This window comes from Ursus maritimus, unplaced genomic scaffold (genome assembly GCF_017311325.1).
Source record: "Ursus maritimus isolate PB19 unplaced genomic scaffold, ASM1731132v1 scaffold_34, whole genome shotgun sequence".
NCBI lineage: Eukaryota > Metazoa > Chordata > Mammalia > Carnivora > Ursidae > Ursus > Ursus maritimus.
Window position 1 is genome coordinate 23,342,709 of NW_024426008.1, and position 23,023 is coordinate 23,365,731.

The window sequence follows — 23,023 nt, forward strand, 5'->3', positions numbered from 1 at the left end:
GTTAAGGATGGTATTACTATTGTTAATTATCATTGCTTTCTTACTGGCTTTTTAAGAAAATCAACTGTTAAGCCATTTATGGTAGGGTACATAATTATAATCAGATTAGATACCTTTTTGAGGAACCGGGCACTCCTATCACCTTATACCAGTACTGTGTTAGGATTCACAGCTCAAATGTCTAAATGTTCTCTTGGCTGGTTTTATGATAACATTTTTGTCACAGTAATTACTGTTTTGACCATTGTAATTTTGCCCTCTGTCTCTTTATAATTAAACTTATATAGCGAGAAAATGTCATTGAATATAAGCACTGTTTGATTACGAAAAATGAGAATGGAGAATACAACCTCAGTGGAACCAAGAAGAACTTCAGTAATCTTAAAGATCTTTTGAATTGCTACCAAATGGAAACTGTTCGCTCAGACAGTATAATTTTCCAGTTTACTAAATGCTGTCCCCCAAAGTTGAAAGGTAAAATAATTTTCTTGTTAGTTGTAAAATACTGGTCATGGATTGTGTATATGGTAGAAGGCATCTTCAGTATATTGCTGTCAAAGGAAATATAAAAGAAGCAGCTCCAAAAACCAAATTTTGTCTCATTCTCTTATATAAGCATCGTCAGATAGAATTGTTCAGTTTGATTTAGGTTGTCTAGACGTGACCTGAAATTCTATAATTCTGAAATGGCGTCTAAGAAATGGTAACTGCATGGTATAAACTCCGTCACTTACTTATTGAACTGAAAGACTCCACTACCAAATTCTCATACGTTGTTCTAAGTAAAAACTTTCATACTCTTTTGGAATTTTAATTTCTATAGTTTTAAAATAAAGATAGTAAGATTGGAAATCCCTTGAAGTAACAGGTTTATTAAAAATTATTAAATTATTCATGATGAATTGTATTAGTTAAGGAAATCATTACAATTTTGAATGTTTGAAAAAACTGGTTAAAATACATCAAAGTGCAATGAGTAAATTCCTAAAATAAATTTATTAAAAAAATTAACAATAAGTTGTTAAGTGTTTCTTATATATAGAACACATTTTATTTTACTCCTTTGGAGCAGTTTATATCCTCAGTGTGTTTTGGTTATATACATTTTTTCATTGTTTTTTTTTTTTTAAACAGATAAATCAAACCTTCTGGTCTTCAGAACCAATGGTGTTTCTGATGTTCCAACATCACCAACATTACAGAGGCATAATAATGTGAACCAAATGGTGTTTCACAAAATCAGAAATGAAGATTTGATGTTTGTAAGTCATTAGATGCTAATTATTGTCTTTTTTGTCCTTTTAAAGCAACTCTTTTCTTAATTTCCTATCCCACATTGCATTCATGTGACATTTAGAATTATTCTGTTATAACCTATAAATTCAAAAATTTATTTCAGTTTAAATATTTTTATTTCTTGTGTAAATGTGATTATCAAACGAGTTAGAAATTAGCAAAACTAATTATTTTAAGAATGGAATTTTATTCTCTTCTTAAGAATTTAAAAATATTCCTTTATGAATCTTAAGTTAAAAATTAAAAATTAAAAATCTTCGTCTACAAAAGACCTGTGTCTTAATTCTTTTTTTTATTGTTGTTGCAATGATTTATTTTATTTTTTTAAATTAAATTAAATTTTTTTTTTGATGTAAAGTTCAATGATTCATTAGTTGGGTATAACACACAGTGCACCATGCAGTACGTGCCCTCCTTACTACCCATCACCAGCCTATCCCATTCCCCCAACCCCCCTCCCCTCTGAAGCCCTCAGTTTGTTTCTCAGAGTCCATAGTCTCTCATGCTTCATTCTGAAGTTCTCAGGAAAGTAAGGGAAATGCAAGGGGTTAAAAATAAAGAAGGAACTGACAACAAAGAGTACATAAGAGCTGATGTTCAGGCTGCGGGATGATGTCCGGGGGTCGGGATTAGTTTCACTGATGGAGGGAATTAAGATCTAAAAGCAACACAAAGAAGGGCCAAGCCTTAAGACCTGCACAAGACCAGGAGTTAAAAGCGAGACCATCTGTTTTAACCCTCAAGTAAACGCATCCTCAGTGAAACAACATGGATTCTGAAAAATTGACCCACTAGAAAAAGAAGAAAAGGAGTTCTGTTTTAGTTGGGCTCTTGGCAAAAAGTCCCTCCTGAGAATTTGTAACTGTAATCTTTTCAGTTTAGATTTCTTTATACCATCTGCATAGTCTGAAAAACCCTAAGCCAATAAATTAAAATAAAAAGTGGTATTCTCCTAGTAGTACCCTGTGATGCTTGGAAGAAGCAAATACAAAATCTTTTTGGAAGAACTTACTCTTGACCTGGGTCATCCCAGATCCCCTCAGATAAACTACTCTAAACATGAGCTGTTAGTCAAAAATTTTAAAACATACAGGGAAATAACTCAGGATTAAATTAAGCAAGAGTCAGCAGACCAACAAACATCAAAATGAGACCTCCAAGAACTTCATAAAACAGACTTTTCAAATTGACATATAAATGTTTAAATACATATATATGTACAACATATATGAATATGTATTTAAAGATACAAATGGAATTGAAAACGTGGAAGAGAATCAAGATATTATCAAAAAGACCAGAACAATTTGGAGGAAGAAAGTATAGAAATGAAAAAATATGCTCATTGACATTAAAACAAAATAGGTTAGAAGGCAGATTACTCATGGTTGAAGGGAGAATTAGTGAATTGCAAAATAGATAGACCTGAAAAATATTCAGATGCAGCAGATAGGGAGGAAGAAATGGAAATTATGAAAGAGAGACTAAGGGACATGGAGAGGGGAATGAGAAAGACCAAATGATGTCTGAGTCAAATAAGGGAACAGTAGATAATTATACAGAATTATAAAGACAGGCATCCTCACGTGAGTAACAGCAAACAAGGAGTTGCTCCATGACCTAATATCACACAACTAGAAACAGTAGAACTTCAGTTTGAACACGGGCAGCCCCGCTTCAGAGCACAGTCTTTCAACAATTATTTTGTAAGGATGTGCAAGAAATACTAGTAATAGTAGTAATGACCAACACTTACTGAGCGTTTACTATGTGTCCTCAACTGTACTCAGTGCTTTCATGTATTCGTTCATTTATTGTTCATAACAATAATAGGGAAAAATGATTACCCCTGTTCCTCAAATGAGGAGACCAGGACAGCTGCAGCAGAGAGAGGTACAGTAGCCTGTCCAAGGTCACACAGCTAGCAAGTGGGGTAGGGACCAGTCTCCATTGTACTTCCACAGACCATACTGTACTGCCTTTCTCTATCATGAAAGGCAAACAAAGAAAAATATTCATATGTAAATAAGTGTGGGTAAACACTGACACTATGGAAAAGTGATAATGATAGTTAATTTCAGGGGGTTTAAGAACATGGTGGAACCGAAATGCACTTTATTCATTAATCCTTCTATTCTGTCTTTTATTACAGAATACAATTAATATTTGCTCATGGATTTTTAAAAACCCTGTGTCATTACACATACTTCCTAATTCCTACATCTTTTTTCATCTTTACTCATTCTTTTTTTCCCTTTTATCTTTTGAAGAATGAAAGCCTTGGTCAAGGCACTTTTACAAAAATTTTTAAAGGTATAAGAAGAGAAGTAGGAGACTATGGTCAACTCCATGAAACAGAAGTTCTTTTAAAAGTTCTGGATAAAGCACACAGAAACTACTCAGAGGTATGTATATTCTTTGTATAGCTCATGTAGTTTCTGATATTTAAACATATGCTCCCATATTGACACAACACATTCATGGATGCAGCTTTTCAAAACTGCAATTTTTAAAAAGTATATATAGCAAGTACCTTTCTAAGGATGCTTTCTGGGGGAGGCTATAGAAACTTACAGAATTTTTTTTTTTAAAGATTTTGTTTATTTGTCAGAGAGAGAGAGAGAGCGCGCGTAAGCAGGGGGAGCAGCAGGCAAAGAGAAAAGCAGGCTCCCCACTGAGCAGGGAGCCTGACGTGGGACTTGATCCCAGGACCCTGGGATCATGACCTGAGCCGAAGGCTGACGCTTAACCAGTTGAGCCACCCAGGCATCCCTAGAATTTTCTTTTATAATAACTTATTTCCAAACTAATTACTCTTAGCCTTGTATTATGGGTATTACTACATCTCTGCATATATTAAGGCAGGAGCTTTCAAACTTGGCTCTCCAAAGTTTTATGGGTTCCACAGATTTCCTTCGCAGTTTATTTTTAAAAAGAATTTTGAAAGGCACTGTACTAAGGAACACTGTAGGTGAAATATGGGTGCCTCTGGGCATCCTCTAGAGATGCTAGCCAGCAGAAAGCCAGTTGTTAGTTGCCAGGGTCCTTCACGTAGCAAGGCATCACCAAACACGACGAAACAAACATTTAAAATGTCTTAATGACATGTCTTAAAATGTCTTACGTGATATTAGTGGAAGGTGACGTGAAACGTCCGAGTGAGAGTTTTTCTAATCCAGAATACCACAGTGTTGGTGATTGTGAACTTCAACAACTGTACCCAGAAGTTCTAGTCAAAGGTTGGTTGAGTTAGAGTGATACTAATACCATGCCGGTCTCCTGACGTAATTGTCATGATATTTTATCTGCACAGAGATCATTCTTAATCCTTTGAGAAGTTATTTGAAGCTCTCATCCATTTACTTGAGTCCTTAGCACTGTCTCTGGTGTCCGCCTCCGTGCTCCACCCCAGGTGCTAGGGGTCCAGGGCCGTTGCTCCTACAGCATTCGTGTTGCCCTGTACCGCCATTGCTCTCTCTTTCTTTGCTGTCTCTTATTCCAGGCTAACTCAGGGGTTTCCTCAGAATGAACTCTAGCATCGCATCAAGGTTGTTAGCCGTCGCAGGTCCATATAAGGAAACCAAAGCATGTTGTAGCCTTATCTGTAGTCCTGCTGAGGATAGGAGAACGTGCATGTCTCTTACAGCAGACAGTATCTTTCTGACCTATGAACATTTATAGACACAAACAATAATTCTTTTGCATTTTTGTATGTTGTTCTTTTCCTTAGTCTTTCTTTGAAGCAGCAAGCATGATGAGCCAGCTTTCTCACAAGCATCTGGTTTTAAATTATGGAGTATGTGTCTGTGGGGAGGAGAGTAAGTAAAACTACAGACTGCTTAATGTTATGCCTTCTCAGAGCATCTGTTTTTGTCTATATAGAAAATTCAGTTTCAGGATCATAACTAAGTATCACTATAAACCATAATTTAAGAAGACTTAAATATTGTTGAAACCAAAAATATCGAAAACTGTTCAGTTATGTCTTCTAAAAAAAAAAAAAAGGAAACCAGTGAATGAAAGTAAAATGCAGAAAATAGTTAATGTACCTTACGTTAAAATGCACAAACAGTAGAGTGTTAGAGTAAACAAATGTCTTACAACTTTCCTGGTAACCATAGCAATACTGATTATGGCTTTTTAGAATTATAAATATATATATATAAATAAATGATAGACTGAAGTTTTAATGAAACGACTAAAATGATGTTGATATTTGATATATTCTGTGTCTAAATTTAGACTGTTCATAAAAACTCATGAAGTTTACATTCAGAAAATTACTTATGTAATTCTTTTTCCATTAATAATGTGGATTAAATATGCATCCATACTTATGTAACATTTCTTCATATCTTTGAAAATTGACAGTCTTTCAAAGGCAGTGATTTTCAAGTCTGTTCTGTGGAGGTATTTCAGGTGCCTTGGGGTTGATGAAGTAAGAGTAAATCTAACTACAGTTGTGGAGACTTCTCACTTATTCCCAACTAGAGTAGTTCTGTATTTATCTTTTTAATTTATTGATATTTCTCATAATTTTCCATTTGGGGGAAGAAAGAATACATTTTTTAAAAAAAACTTTGAAAACAGTGTTTCAGAGCATGTAATTCCAGTTCTTATGCATGCTTTTATATTTATTTCATTGATTCTGTGATACACTTTTTTCACATTTAAAAATACCTGTAAATGGGAAGTGTGATATAATCAATGACATGTCATAATTTAATTTTTTTCTTTTATGACACATAAAATAATGAGACATGATAATCAGTGGTATCTGTGAAATGTTATAGGTCTTAAATGCCGTGTAAAAGGTTTTATTAAACTTTTGTTCATTGTAACTCTTAGATATTTATTTTTTTTCTTTTATTTCTTTTTTTGACACTTGCCATGACATAAATTTACCTGTGGTCAGTACTTAATTATTGGTATATAGATTGTTCTCTAAATTAACTTTGGGCAACAAAACATTCATTAAATTTGTTTTAGTTACCCAGCAAGGTCCAAAGTCACTAATTTTTGTTACTAACAACAAAGTTGTTATATACCAAGTGTGAACTAAGTAATTTTAATATTAGATCAAGCAGAATCACAATTTGAGGTAAGATCACACATTTTATTTATTTTTATTTTATTTTTATTTTTATTTGTGGGAGGAAGGGGCCAAGGGAGAGGGGGAGAGACAATCCTGAACAGGCTCCATGCCTAGCACAGAGCCTGACTCCGGGCTCAACGCAGGGCTCGATCACACAGCCCTGAGATCATGACCTGAGCTGAAGTCAAGAGTCAGAGGGTTGACCAACTGAGCCACCCAGGTGCCCCAAGATCATGCATTTTATTTCATTTTTTTAAAGGTTTTATTTATTTATATGAGAGAGAGGGAGAGAGGAGAGAGAGCACACAAGCAGGGCGAGGGGCAGAGGAAGAGGGAGAAGCAGATTCCTCGTTGAGTGGGGAGCCTCACGTGGGACTCAGTCCTGGCACTCCAGGATCATGACCTGAGCTGAAGGCAGATGCTTAACCGGCTGAGCCACCCAGGTGTCCCAAGATTATTCATTTTGAAACAAATTTGAAACATAGGCATGTGTGAAATATAGGCACTTAACTTACTGGGCCAGGAACTAACATGGATTATGGTGTGAAAGTCTGTCAGAGTTTCTTTAAAGATATATACATCGTGATGCCATGTTTAAATTTTTTGCTTGAATTTTTTTGGGTTTTTATTTTATCTTAATTTTCCATTTTTATAATTAAAAAATCCAAATCCTTTTTTTTTCTCATTTGTATAACTTATTGTTTATGCGTTAGAAACCATAAACTAATCTCAATAAATTTAGATTTGAAATTGAGAACCTGAGCTTACTGTTTACAAATTAATACTAGATGACTATAAATAAACCCTACACCCAGTTCAGTTATTAAACAGCATGTCTTAATGTAGAAACAGTCTTGGCTTTCAGGACCTTGGTCCATACCAGCAGGGCTGGAAATTTTTATCTGCTTTAAAGGTAGTCAGGACTGTTTTTAGAAGCAAAATATATCTTAATAGTGTATTTAAAATACACTTCTAAAGATAATGCAAAACTAAGTTTTGCTTTTTTGCAGCATAAATTAAAAGGGTGAATGGAGTTCAAACTCAAATTCTCCTTAATGCCTGCAAGAGTAGACATTGCTATAAATTTTTATGTGTAGAAGAAGAATTTCAGGAAGTTTTGATACCTAAATGCAGTATTCCCTCCTTATCTGCAGCATATTGTTCCAAGACCCCGCAGTGGATGCCTGAAACTGAGGATAGTACCCAGTCTTATATGCATGAAGTTTTTTCCTATACATACATACCTGTGATAAAGCTTACTTCATAAATTAGGCACAATAAGAGATGACAACAATAAGTATTAATAAAATAGAACAGTTATAACAATCTACTGTAATAAAAGTTTATGTGAATGTGGTCTCTCTCAAAATATATTTATACTGTACTCACACTTCTTTGTCTTGTGATGATGTGAGATGTTAAAATGCATATGTGCTGAGATGCAGTGAGGTGAATGACGTAGGTAGGCACTGTGACACAGCATTAGGTTATCACCTCCTGACAGTAAGTTGGAAAGAGATCATCTGCTTCTGAACTTGTTGACTATGGGTAGCTGAAACCATGGAAAGCAAAACCACGGATAAGCAGGGGACATTACTGTAGTTTCATGGAAGAGAAATTAACTTGGTGAGAAATTTTCATCTGTTTAAAAGAAGCAGCTGTAATTCGGTACTAATACAGAAAGGTATGCTGGAGTAATATTATGTATATGTAAATATAAAAATATATAGTAACATTATGGTAATGACAGTATAAGCTTATAATATTTATTATATGTTATATATAATTATGTAATATATGTAATTATATATAGTATTGTGTATATGTAATTGTTTAAATTCATGTATCTTGCTGTTGTGAATAAACTAAACCCCAAAATACAATGGTATATAGCTGTTAAGCTTTCTTTTCATTAGTGAATTTTGCATAATGTAATCTCTTTACCTGTAATACCCACATGTAACTGTATATTTATAAAAGTTTAAAATTATATATATTTTTATTGTGTGTGTACTTGAGCCTTTTATTTTTATATTTTAATGCAGATATTCTGGTTCAAGAGTTTGTAAAATTTGGATCATTAGATACATATCTGAAAAAGAATAAAAATTCTATAAATATATTATGGAAACTTGAAGTGGCTAAACAGTTGGCATGGGCCATGCATTTTCTAGTAAGTAATAAGTATAATTTTTTATCAAGAACTTACTTTTCTATCTTATGGAGCAATGTAGAAAGGTTCTTGACTCAGGAACAAGAAATATGTAAATAAATGCTGAGTCATTTAAAATAATCTGTTAGTTGATGAAAGAGATTATTTTAGACATATATTTATTTATGTAAAATCATGTTTTTGAAAGAGTTTTGTCATTCCATCAATCTCTTAACATTACTGATGAACAGTCTATAGTTTGTGTCACTTGGGTTTAGAGAATTTAATCAAAAATATGCAGAAACTTGTGCTTGTTATGGACAGCAGAAAATCCCTTGTTATGGTATTTGTGGGCAGTTGGACATTATATCCAGTGAGAAAGCAGTATTGCCATAGAGGCAGAATACCAGAGGGCCAGCAGTGATCAGACCCCTCAGAGTGAGCCCGTATCTTCCCGCCAAACAGACACAGTATTTACATACTGTGTAGAAATGCGTACTGTTTAAAATCTCAGGTTTAGAAAGTGAAGTGACATTGGGTAGTTTTAATATATTCTTTTCATTATGGGCATAGGTTATTGTATCATTTGAAAAGTAAAACAGCACAGTGCTGCCGTAGACCTTTATTTCAAAGCGTGCTTCCAAATTAATGTTTATTAGTTAACACTGTCCTTTTTTTTTTTTCTTTAAATCCATGTTGGGACCTTGGATATACTAAGTTTTCAAATATTTGTAGATTGATACTTGAATGTCTGTACATTTAACTTTAATAGGAAGAAAAAGCACTTATTCATGGAAATGTGTGTGCCAAAAATATTCTGCTTATCAGAGAAGAAGACAGGAAGACAGGAAATCCTCCTTTCATCAAACTTAGTGATCCTGGCATTAGTATTACAGTTTTGCCAAAGGACAGTAAGTACTACAGGAATCTCTTTAACTTTTTTTTTTTTTTTTAATTTGAGTATAGTCGACCCACAGTGTTACATTAGTTTCAGGTGTACACCACTAGCGATTCTACATCTCTACTTGGACAGTAGTATAAAAAGCATGTTGTTAATTTTTTCCTGAACCTCTTTTATTGACATGCTCTTGATTAACAATAAAATTTAACTACCATTTTTAGCAGTCCAAATTAAGTTATAGTTACATCCTAGTCTCTGTCCATTTTTTCTTTCTTATAGGCATTTTATCATGGACTGCAAAGTGATTGTTTAAAACAGTTTTAATCCCTACTTGAATGGAAGTTCAGATTTTATCCATTTTTAATGTGCAATTTTCTAATACATTCTTTGAGCCACAAGTAAATTATCTAAATTTTTCTTTCTTCAGTCACTGAGTAAAAATTTGAGAAGATACATTATCTACTTTGAGATCTTATTTAATTGTCCAGCTAATTCTGACTTTTAAAAACTTTTTGAAAAATCTTTCTTTTGTGTTTATTAGCCTTCTGTTTAATACTAATAAAGTAAAAATTTCAGTCACATAGTTGAGAGGGTTTTTTTGGTACAAATAATGTTGTAATTGTATCTCATTATCTTAGCTAATTTCTCTAATTGAATGTTCTAAATGCAGACTCTAAATTGATCAACTTTTGTGCATTGATTTGAGCCAACAGTATTGACCCTTGATAGCTTATCTGACAGTGAAAACAGGTAATAGGGCGGAAAATGTTACAGGATCTTAGAACCTATATTAAGGAAAATTTTACTCTTTGAAATGAAAATGAAGAAGGAGAAAATTTATTCGTATGGTTAAAGAGAAAGGAACCTGTACTGTTTAATCTCTTAATTATACAGCAAAAAGATTCATTTTGCTTTACCAAAATATACCAAAAGATGCAACAGATTATCCTTCATCCTTATATATCATTTTATTTACTATATCTATGTATTCATGCCAGGTTACCAGAAGGTGGATTTAAGATTGCTCCCTCCTTCCTTGAATGGCATTTTTCCGATGGGGTCAAAGACCATAGCAACTTTATTGGGAAATTCCACGATCTTAGCAGAAACTACTTATATCAATTCTGTATTCATAGTATCTTGGTATAACTCAGTCATTCATCTGCCTATTGGTCCTTGTTTTCTCATGTATAAGTTAGAATTGCCACTGCTGTTTAATCATTAGAACAGCTCAGAATGATGTTAACATTACCTTTACTACTTACACATCGTAAAGAAGTAAAAAAAGAATCTAAAGGCAGTTTAGAACAAATTTTATGGAAAAAACTGTTTTTGAATGCACAACTCATAGGAAGGGGTCGGGAGAGTAGGACACGAGTGAGACATGATGGCTTAATGGAAGGAGGTTTAGTTGATCCAGGATTTGTTGTATAAGATTCTAATTCTCTCCATGCTACTAGCAAATCTTGTGACTTTGGGCGAATTATTCAGTCCTTATGGGACTCAGTGTTAATCTTAAAGCTGAGATATTAAATTAGATGCTACCAAAGGTCCCTTTTAGCTCATAAGTGTATACATCTACTTGTGTGATGAACACAGCACACAACCCCAAACAAATAAAAAAGACCTGATTATTCAAATCAGTTTAAAAATTATTTGCATACAAAAGAGTTATTTACTTGTGGGAACTATTTCACCATACTTTGTTCCTATCATTTGAAAGTTCTTCAGGAGAGAATACCATGGGTACCACCTGAATGCATTGAAAATCCTAAAAATCTAAATTTGGCAACAGACAAATGGAGTTTTGGTACCACTTTGTGGGAAATCTGCAGTGGAGGAGATAAGCCTCTGAGTGCTTTGGATTCTCAAAGAGTAAGTTTATATTGACTGTGAAGTTGGAATTACTCTGTGATCCTTGATTTTCATTCATATGACTTGATATCTTTTTAGCCAATCTGATGTTAAAAAAGAAGCTCAATATCACATTCTACAATTTATTCTCATCTGGTTCTTTAATTATAGAAGCTACAGTTTTATGAAGATAGGCACCAGCTTCCTGCACCAAAGTGGACAGAATTAGCAAATCTTATTAATAATTGTATGGATTATGAACCAGATTTTAGACCTTCTTTCAGAGCCATCATACGAGATCTTAATAGTTTGTTTACTCCAGGTATGTATTGATGGAATAGTCTTATTGATTTTCCAGATATCTTTCTATCTTTATTGTATTTAACAAATCTTTACTAATTTTGTAATCTCTTCCAAGAAGTTCCTTGATGTCTCCTTTTTTTTTTAGTTTTTATTTTAATTCCAGTTTTATTTTAATTCAGGTGTACAATATAGTGAACCTTGATGTCTTTTAGACCCTCTTAGTTTCTTATGTTCATACGACTTTTCCTACTTTATAAATATTCTAGTCTTCTTGATTAAACAGTATCTCCATTTTTAACAGAGGCTTCTTCTTCAGTAACCTGGTTTTGGTTTACCAGTTAATGAATAGTGTACTATAGAAGTCTATTTGGCTTATTTGATGTTTTAAAAGCAATTTTTTAAACTACTCATATATTTTATAATTGAGTGGTTTTCTAGACATGAGGTAGATTTGTTTTTGTTTGTCCAGTCCTTTAAAATATGTAACTAAATGTACAGATGTCTGACCCAGAGGTATTTCCTATTCCAATACTAATTGCCATTCTCATCAAAAAAATCAAAGTAATGTAATCTTACTTTATAAATACTAAAACTACTTATTTTGGAAATTATTTATCCTTTGCAAAGTCTTTCTTAAAAGCCTGTTAGGTTATGGGTAATAAAAAGAGATTTGTTAATACAGCTTAAACTATTAGAGTTGTACTGTGTCAATTTGTATGTAGTATTTCTAACTCATTCTGATTATTTTGGTTAGCTTGAATATATATCATTTTAACTGAGAAAATATAATTTGCCAGCTCATGGTAGTAATATACTTTATTTCTCCAGATTATGAACTATTAACAGAAAATGACATGTTACCAAATATGAGAATAGGTGCCCTAGGGTTTTCCGGTGCTTTTGAAGACCGAGACCCTACACAGTTTGAAGAGAGACACTTGAAATTTCTACAGCAACTTGGCAAGGTAAGATGTCAGAAGTTTTTTAAATTGTTAGCGTATAATCCTAGAACATTTTATTTAGAAAATAAAGGCTTTAGGGACAACTGGGTGGCTCTCAAAGGTCCAACTCTTGATCTCAGCTTAGGTCTTGATCTCAGGGTCAGTAGTTCAAGCCCTGGATTGGGGCCCAGCATGGAGCCTACTTTAAAAAAAAGAAAAGAAAAGAAAGGCTTTAGAGATTCTCTAAGATTCGCTTTATACAACATTTAGAGAGTGTTTATAGAAAAAAGGTTTAGTCATCAGATGTTGGAGAAATGCTGTGTTAAATAAATAGCTTTTTTCACTGGAGAACCTCTTGGAACCTTTCACATGTAATGTGCATTGACCATCTTTAAAGGATGATAATTAGGCAGTATTTCTCCTATTGATTTGACCATAGGACTCTTTCTTGGTAGAGGTGCTTTGGTTATGCAATAGAGAAAGGAACAATTAAACCTTTCTACCCATCTCCTTTTTTAGTCATCTCAGGGTGAAATAATTAATCTCACTGTCCAGAGTCTAGATGTTGACTGGACTGTGTTTGTTAACAAGACAGAGTCTCTATCTGCTAAAAGTCACACAGTCATGCCTGGCCTATATATTTTAAGTAAGACCAGGAAAAGCTTAGTTCTTAGCAGGTCTTAAAGTGGTAAACTTTCTTTCTTCTCCTAAGTTTGTTAGTGTAGACTTCTGTACCTTGTGGCTTACAAATTGGAAAGAGAAGATTCAGGCATTTTGGGTGTATTAGTTATCTATTTCTGTGTAACAAATTACCCTAAAACTTAATAGCCAAAACCAAACATTTATTATCATCTAGGTTAGGAATTAGAAATTTGGGAGCAACTTATCTGGGTGGTTCTACCTCAGGGTCTTTCACTAGATTGCAGTCAAGTTGTTGTCCAGGCTTTGCAGTCTCATCTGAAGGCTTGACTGGGGGGAGATTTACTTCCAAGCTCACTCACATGGCTATTGACAGACCTCAGAATATCTGCTTCCCATCTTACTTATGTGGGCCTTTCTGCAGGGCTGCCTCACAGCATGGCAGCTGAGAGCAAACACCTCAGGTGGGAGCCATGGTCTTTTTATAACCTAATCTCAGGAGTGGCATCTCATCGCATTTGCCATATCCTGTTCATTATAAATGGGTTGATACATTCAGACTATAATCAAGGGGAAGGGATTATAAAAGAGCATGAATGTCAAAGGTAGAGAACATTGGAAGATATCTTAGGGGCTGCCAGTCACAGTGTGCATCTTGGCCATAACTCTATGTTGATACTATTAATTTCTTGTTAGTATACATTGTGTCCAAAACTTACTAAACCTTTTTGTCATCTACCCCCCTGACGTTCCACCCGCGTTCCACCCGCCCCCCCCCCCAGATTTATCTATTGACATCTCAGAAAGTGATCTTTAGGACAGTTTGGGAAGTCATGCTTTCAGCTTAAGAGTAACATCTTCATTTCACAATGAGAAAAATTAAGGTCCAGAGAGGTTAAGAAACTTGTCTATGGTCAAATAGCTAGGTAATAGCTGATGTGGGATCAGAACCTTCCCCTATTCCTACTCCTGTGCTATCTCTACTATCTCACTTATGTATTTGTTTTTGTGTATGTGAGTATGCTTCAGTTGCAATATCTTCTATTGTTATCTTTTTGGGGCAAGTCATAGTATATGAAGAGATAAAATAATTGTTTTATTTCCACCAGGGATTACATTGCAAACAATAAATTGTTTATGGAAAAGGCAGAAATTAGTGTAACATGACTTATTCATGGGTTTATTGTTGAATACATCTTGGTTTATTGTTAATTATATGCAAATATTTTCATGACCAGAAACACTAGTCATTAGACTAGTCACCATAGTCACCAGTCACAAAATCATGAAAACCTTAAAAATTATTTTCTGTTATTCTGAACAAGCCATTTAATTTCTCTCATCCTTAGATCCAGCCTTTAATGTGTATTATTATATATCCTAGAGATCTTTTTTGATAGACTATACAGAAAGTTTTAGAAAATAAAATTCAACTGATTTGAAGTAAAGGGAATAATCTATAGGGAAATTTGATTATGTTCAGTTGATGTGGCTATTTTTAATAAGCTTAATTCTTATACTTTTATATTTTCCCAGCTATTAATGTGAACATGAATATATGAACATTTGTTTGATTAAGACCATTTTCTAGGAAAAAATCAGTGTTTCAAATTCCAAAATCCAAAGTAGATTCCTTCACTTTAGGAGTTAGAACTCTTTAAACCAGTGGATGAAAATCTAAAGGGCAATCTAGAAATGAGACATCTTTGGGAGGGTCTGAATTACTTCTAGATTTTTGGTTTTTTTCCCCCTGAAATGGCGTGGCTTTTATATGCAAATATTTGAGTTCTTACAAAATACGAGGTGCTCTGCTGGTCACCGTGGATATGGGATATAGCAGTTGCCTTAGTAGAGTTTACGACTTAGTTTGGAGGAGGTAGATTGCAACTAACAATTATAGAGCAGTGTGATAAGTACATACTGTATTTAAATTTCATACTGATCACAATTTCTAAAATTTTCATAATATGTGAATTGGTACAAGTGTCAGTATTGTAATTTCATGTATATTTATGAACTATTCAAATAATGAGATATCACATAGTTTTCTAATTACAGGTTGCTTTTTCATGTAAAATTCAACTAACATGGGCCTTATGTAATTTTGGTTATTTTAAGAATTTTTTAAAAATAGGATGCAGCACTGTGGTATTATTCAGTAATTGATTGGAATTTGGTTAGAATTATCCAGAAAGTATTCCTAAGTTAAACAGTTACACGGTAAATTGTAGTCTACTTATTTATTTAAGAATATTATAAAATTATTTTCAGGAATATTATCTGACATTATTAGGGTATGTTTCTTTTTTTAGAGAATTCCTTATTCTTCATAATTACCCCTTTATTTATCCTTTATTAAATGTTAATGTGCTTTTTCATAGACTGAGGTGGTATTTCATTGTGGTTTTGATTTGTATTTCCCTGATGCCAAGTGATGTTGAGCATTTTTTGAAACATAATTCTAAAAGTGAATATACTATATTTACAACATACCCCATTATTGCAGCTTTGAGTTATTTTCCTTTTGCTTTTTAGCATTTTTAGTTTTTTTCATAGTTCTTTGGATTTAACATTATTTTAAACATAATGTAAATTGAGGAGACTGTAAGGATGGCATTTTCAAAATATATTTACAACCAAGTATATTTCTCAGTAATTTAGTTCGTAGGAAATTAAAGGAAAATGGTATGGTCTTTAGTTAGTAATAGCTATTTTAATGTGGCTATTTCCTAGCTGTATTTAATACTATAATATTAATTTCATCTTTCCTTATTTGAAGAATTGATGTGTTCAGTGGGCTGTCTAGCTATTTGTATTGCTTTATTGAATCTAAATCCAAAATGCCATCCCTACAAAAGTGCTCACCTGTCACCTTTTCATTTTATAAAAACATAGCTCTTAGTATACTGTGTTCCCTTTTTCTTTTCAATTTGCAGCATGGTAAAAATATTCAAAGGAGGGATTTGTACTTAAAGTTATTTCCATATTTTTTAAGACAACTGAAATAATGGTATATTTTAATTTAATACTCATAAAAAGAGCTAAGAAAATATTGCAGAACCTTTCGTCTGCTACTTGAATTCTAAAATGAGTGTTTTTGTGATCTTACTTTATACTTGTGCCCTCATATTCTTATAGTCTTTACTCTTCACCTCATTTAAAACCTACATTTTTTGAAATCCTCTTTATTTCCTCTTCCTCCATGGTACAGATCTGGGACACACAGATCTGGACCTTGCTGCTACTACTCTTCAGACATCAGACTATCAGGCATCATTAACAGTCCTGTGTGAATATGGTTACTGTTCTCTCCTCATTATTGGCCAGCATCTTGGTCGATGCTCCACATTCCTTGAGAACTTGTGGTACTCGTTGTTTTCATCTTCACCTTGCCCCTGCCATTATTTTGGGCACCTGTTCGATACCCTTTTTAAATTCCTCAACCTCTCTACCTCAAATCTGTGTCTGTGTTAAATGAGTGCACTCTGAATTCTATAATCCCTTATAATAATCTTCCTTATGAAATATCAGACCCTGAAATCTCCCTCTCTGACTATAACTTTGTACCTTTAGTTTCTTCCCAACACATAAATCCTTCCTTGATAGCTCTGTTATTGCTAGGGTCCTTGACACTTTCTTCTTCCTGAAGCCTATTAGCTACCGTCTAGATTCAGCTCTCCTTTCCCACACTAGGTAGACCTCCTGGTAGACCATTTAAACTCTGCTTCCACTAGTATCCACAGTTCTGTCACCTTCCCTCCCTTGATGATCTGTTTTACTTTCCCTGTCGTTTCCTCTAGGAACAGGAAAATTCTCATTTTTTTTCTATCTGTGTTTTCATCTCTCAAACACTGAGAAAAAATCAGATATAAATGTTTATTGTCTCCATTGCAAACTGATTTCAAACATTGGCTGGATTGGTAGTTCTTTTATTCTCCCTGATTTGATTTCTCCTGTGGTACCCATTCCAAACATTTTCATTCCCTTCTGGTTTCCTGTCCTAAATCTATTTCTTCACTCTCAGTGTTTGCCTTTATCTTCTTCCAAAAGAAAATAGAGGCATTCCAAATTAAAACAGTGAGGTTGATTTGTGCCTATCAACTTGACAAAGATTTAGAAAAATTACAGTGCTTAGTGTTGGTAGGAATATGATAAAATTGACATTTTTTCCATTGCTATTAGAACTTAAATCAGTGTCCCTTTCAAGAGAGCTTCTGCTGCAGCAGGTATCAGGGGCCTTTGAAATTTCCGTATCCTTTGAATTGCTAATTCCACTTTTAAGAAAAGTATCCTTAATAGAGATGCACACAGGTATTTATGAATATCATTGAAATGACATGAATATATTTTTAAAACTTTTCTTAACGTTATATATTTTTATTTTCAATTTTAAAAATCAGTACATTCATAATATACAGTAATTAAAAATAATATTTTCAAGAAGTATACAGTGGCATTGGAAAATAAATTTTATGGGTACATTATTAAGTAGGGAGAAAGAATATTATAAAACTGTTATTTCCCACTTGTGTTTTTAAAAATATGTTTTGGAATAATTTCTTAATAAGGAAATATGAAATAGGTATTTTATTATCCTCCATTTTAAGGCGGAGATAGCTGGTATTACAGAGGGAATGACTTGCCAGGGTCCCAGAGAGAATAAGTGGGGGACCAAGATTCTAGCCCCAATCATGAGACTCCAGAGTCCCAGGTCTTATCCACTTCACTGTGTGGTCTTTGTAATTAGAGACTTAATTCTGAGACTAACATATGGTCTAGTTTTTTTTTTTTTAATTGACTTTTAAGTATATAACTGGAAATACAGTCACTTAGACTTTTGTAGCTCCAGGACTACATTGTTTTATTTTTTAGAAATGCAGTAATACCATAATATACTAGTTTGATTAATGCAAAAAACTAATATTTAATTTTAAATGTTATGTATCAACTTACCAATTCTATATGGATAATAAGTCTTAAGTAAAAAGAGTAGATTTCATTAAAGACTGACCTTTAAAAAAATGTGGGAACATCCCCATAGGGTAAAAATTTCTTCTTCTTCTTTTTTTTTTTTTTTTTAAGATTTTATTTATTTATTTGAGAGAAGGAGGTGGGGGAGCCCAGAAGAAAAGTGAAAGGGAGAAGCAGACCCCTTGCTTAGTAGAGAGCCCAACATGGGCCTCCATCCCAGGACCCTGAGATCATGATTTGAGCCAAAGGCAGATGCTTAACCGACTGAGCCACCCAGGCACCCCTAAAATGTCTTCTTTCCTTGAGCAAAGAAATCAGCCTTTCTGTTAGTCTGCTCAGGCTGCCATAACAAAATACCGTCACTGGGGGCTTGAACAACAAATATTTATTTCTTGTAGTTTTGGAGGCTGAAAGCCAAAGATTAAGGTGCCTGCAGGGTTCAGTTTCTAGTGAGGACTCTCTTCTTACCTTCTAAATGACCACCTTCTTGGCTGTGTCTTCACATGGCAGAGATCTCTGGTGTCTTTTCCTCTTTTTATAAAGTCACCAGCCATATCGGAATAAGGCCTCGCCTTTATGATCTCATTTAACCTTTATCACCTCGTTGCTGGTCCTGTCTTCAAATACACTCACTTTGGGGGTTAAGGTTTTATCATAGGAATTTGGGGGGAATACAGACATTCAGTCCGTAACAGACCCTTCCTTGTTCCATCCACTGTCAGTGATATCAAAGGGTATATTGTGAAGAAGCAAAGATCTTCCTGGAAGTTAGTGATAGAGATTTAGGAATTCCCTGACATGTCTCTTGGCTTATCTTAATTCGTGTTCATGATTTGTTTAAATGCTTTTTTGAAGTTGTTGGTATTTCAGCCTGTAATTTCTTTTTAAGAAATTAAATTTATAGATTTACTACCTACCTGTTAAAATATCATTTCCTTTTCTTATCCTGAAAGTTGCCTAATGTAAGTTTAGAGATAGATCTGCTAATTCTAGCTACTGTATACTGAATTGTCTGTATAATTTGAATTTATTAGTAATTTGTCGAGAAGACTTTGAGATCTCTCTCCTAATGTAATGTGTTGTGTAGGGTAATTTTGGCAGTGTGGAGATGTGCCGGTATGACCCTCTGCAAGACAACACTGGGGAGGTGGTGGCTGTGAAGAAGCTCCAGCACAGTACTGAAGAGCACCTGAGAGACTTTGAAAGGGAAATTGAAATCCTCAAATCGCTGCAGCATGACAACATTGTAAAGTACAAGGGAGTGTGCTACAGTGCTGGTATGTTGCCCATTGAAACCTAGTTTGAACTCAGGTATGTCCTTGGCATCCTGAATGATGGAAACATAAAATGTCTCAAGATCTGGACTTATCCAGTACCAGTGCCCAAGGAAAGAAGCTTTTATGTGACTGGAGATTGTGCTTGCAGATGGTGAGCTAGAACTACAGGAAGTCTTCTTTCCACTGAGGATGGTGCTTACCATGCTTGCTTCAGCTTACCAAGAGACTATCATTTTTAAATAAACAAATTGTCTTTGCTCACATTTTCTGTGAAAATATTTTTTTAATTAGATACTTTTTGTTCAGTACAGATGAGGAGAAAGGAAATTTTCTCATCAGCTTATCTGGGTTTGCATAAAGGGTTACACAAGATTAAACCGTAACTATTTTTTGAGCTTCTTTTTATAACTTTTTGATTCAAAAAGCCTGTGTTCTTAACTACTACATCACTTAATTTATAATCAAGTTTTGTCATCTTAGAGTTTATAGATATTTTTAAGTCATTTGTGTATGGTTGTTTTCTAATATTTTATCAGTAAAATACAGCAAAGTAAAACATTGTGTTCCCATTTATATGTTAAAAGGTCGGCGTAATCTAAGATTAATTATGGAATATTTACCATATGGAAGTTTACGAGACTATCTCCAAAAACATAAAGAACGGATAGATCATAAAAAACTTCTGCAGTATACATCTCAGATATGCAAGGTACTTAATATCCTGGCTACTTCTCGTAAATAAAAAGAGCATGCTGAAGTAATTGTTGCAAAGTCCTCTAGAGTTTTTCTTATATAATTAAGGAAGTATATAGAGGAAAGACCATTTAAATTGTTTGTGTTTATAAAACTTAGCAGAAATAAAAGTGTTATTTTATCCATAGGGCATGGAGTATCTTGGTACAAAAAGGTATATCCACAGGGATCTGGCAACAAGGAATATATTGGTGGAAAACGAAAACAGAGTTAAAATTGGAGATTTTGGGTTAACCAAAGTCTTGCCACAAGACAAAGAATATTACAAAGTAAAAGAACCTGGTGAAAGTCCCATATTCTGGTGAGTATATTTTGGTACAATAAAGTAAGATTTTAGAGCATTAACTTCAAATTTTATTTTTATTAGTATTAATAGTTTGTCATTTATATACTTACAATAATAGCAAAAATTTATCATGCTTACATTGGGCTAAATACATTTCAAGGATTATCTCATCTAATCTTTGTAACAACCCTTGGAGAATATGTATTATTATCTCTGTCTTGAGTATGAGGAAACTGAAGTGTAGACAGGTTAAATAGCTTGCTCAAGGTTATATGACCAATAAATGGTAGAATTGGGATTCAAACCCAGATAGTCTGTTCTCAGAATTTGTGCTTTTAAGCTTTCTTAACTATGATGGTGATTTAATCTGGCATTAAATGAACATTTTGTAGCAGCTTGAAGCTAAAGGTAATTTTTGATCTTCAGTTAAAATTGTGAGTTGCAAGGAACATACAAACCTAATTTTTTATGTAGTATACATTGTTGTTTTATTGCTTTGTGCTTTGTTGCAAAGTCTTCTTTTTTTATGTCTTAGTTCATTTATGGTACATTCTGTTTTATAGGAATGAATTGCTGAAACTATATTTATTTTTTTATTTTTTATTTTTAATGATTTTTTATTATATTATGTTAGTCACCATACAGTACATCCCTGGTTTCCAATGTAAAGTTCGATGATTCATTAGTTGTGTATAACACCCAGTGCACCATGCAATATGTGCCCTCCTTACTACCCATCACCGGTCTGTCCCATTCCCCCACCCCCCTCCCCTCTGAGGCCCTCAGTTTGTTTCTCATAGTCCATAGTCTCTCATGTTTCATTCCCCCTTCTGATTACCCCCCTTTCTTTATCCCTTTCTTCCCCTACCAATCATCCTGAAACTATATTTAAATGTTTAAATTTGGAATACGTTCCAAGTATACTTTAATTATGGTTTATTCATCTGAAATAATACTATTAAGATTACGTTGTTTAAATCAGATGTTAGTGTTAAGGGTTGAGTTTTATTTTAGTTAAGTATGTTTTATTAACATTTTGCATTTCTGACTCATAAGTTAGAATTACAAATATAAACAATGTAGCTGTCAATTTATAAATATTTGTCTGAGATTCATCAGAATTATTAGAAATATATAGATTATTTAGTTAGCTACTAAGTTCATTGATCATCCATATATGTTAGTTATCTTTTTTTTTTAAAGGTGGTATTTATTTATTTGAATGAGAGAGAGAGAGAGATTGAGATCATGAGCAGAGGGCAAGGGTAGAGCAGAGGGGGAGGGTAGAGGGAGAAGCAAACTCCCCGCTGAGCAGGGAACCCCATACGGGACTCGATCTGAGGACCCCAGGATCATGACCTGAGCTGAAGGCAGACCCTTAACTGACTGAACCACCCACGCGCCCCGCTTAGTTATCTTCATTTATTTTGTATCTGTAAGTTTTACAACTTATCCCAGCTATTATAAATTGTTAGTCTGGAAGGAAATTAGGTAAGAAAGCACCAGTGATTTAGAACAAATGGATTATTTACACAGAAGAATAATATATAATGGCGTTGTGAATATTTTAAAGAAAAGTCCTTATCTTTTAGAGATGCATACTGAAGTAATTATGTTTGAAATTCTCTCCTGTCCAGAATTCATTTCCTATAAATCCAGTGCAGTGGAGATGGTGAACAGTCCATAAAACAAGGCAGGCAGTAAATTTAACTAAATGACATGTACATGGTTGTTTATTGTTCTCTAATTTCTGTGTGTTTGAAATTTTTCTTAATAATAACACTTCTGAGGAACATCTTGGTGATAATCAATAGCATTACCATCATCTAATTATTTTTAAGGTATAAGTGAAATTAGAAAATAAGACTCATTTAAACTTAACTATCTACTTTGGTTATATCCCCAGTGATACATGAATTTCATTCTTTTTTTCCAGGATGAGAAATTAAAGAAGTAATGGAACTATATGAATTTCCAGTGATTTGGGCATACTTAACGAATACACTTTAATAAACACTTATTAAGTACCTACTGTTCCAAACACCATAGAAGGAACTTGGGATATGAAGATAGGGTCAATATCAGGAAGGGGGGGTGGGGAAAGCAACTGTGCCCAGTTACTAGGAAGGCCAAACTGAAAGGAACGTTTGATGTGGCAGGCATATTCAGTTGACAGGTCCACTACCCACTATCCCTTCCCTTTAAGGCTCATAGTTTAGGAAAAATCAAATGTATGGTCAAACATTGCAATGTAGTATATAAGTGTAATAATGAAGAAGGCGATGGGAAAACATAAGAATGCAAATAATTCTGCTGAGGGTTTAAATTAATCAGAGAAAAGCGCAACTAAGAAATGACATTTCAACTATTGATTAATAGTTTACCGGGTAGAGAAGAAGAAAGGCATTCCATGAGGAGGGAGAAAACTTGTTTGTGTAAATAAGTAGATAGGAATGGAAGTAGTTCTGTTATAAAAATATTCATTTCTGTGAGTCCTTCTGAGATAAGTAGCAAAAAAGTATATCTGATGTACCATTAAAATTTATCTGTTAGCT

General features: G+C 33.9%; 1 protein-coding gene across 4 annotated transcripts in view; it reads left to right on the plus strand.

Annotated features, from left to right (window-relative positions):
• The window catches only part of JAK2 (Janus kinase 2), a 208,896-nt gene that overhangs the window by 177,964 nt on the left and 7,909 nt on the right, over positions 1-23,023 (plus strand). For all 4 annotated transcript variants that reach the window (XM_040620303.1, XM_040620304.1, XM_040620305.1 and 1 more), the window contains 12 exons: positions 288-474; positions 1,135-1,262; positions 3,567-3,701; positions 5,027-5,114; positions 8,437-8,564; positions 9,316-9,454; positions 11,168-11,319; positions 11,470-11,620; positions 12,430-12,566; positions 19,240-19,429; positions 20,014-20,138; positions 20,311-20,483. In XM_040620303.1, the coding sequence (XP_040476237.1) occupies positions 288-474; positions 1,135-1,262; positions 3,567-3,701; positions 5,027-5,114; positions 8,437-8,564; positions 9,316-9,454; positions 11,168-11,319; positions 11,470-11,620; positions 12,430-12,566; positions 19,240-19,429; positions 20,014-20,138; positions 20,311-20,483 (1,733 nt within the window). The remainder of the gene's footprint in view (positions 1-287; positions 475-1,134; positions 1,263-3,566; positions 3,702-5,026; positions 5,115-8,436; positions 8,565-9,315; positions 9,455-11,167; positions 11,320-11,469; positions 11,621-12,429; positions 12,567-19,239; positions 19,430-20,013; positions 20,139-20,310; positions 20,484-23,023) is intronic.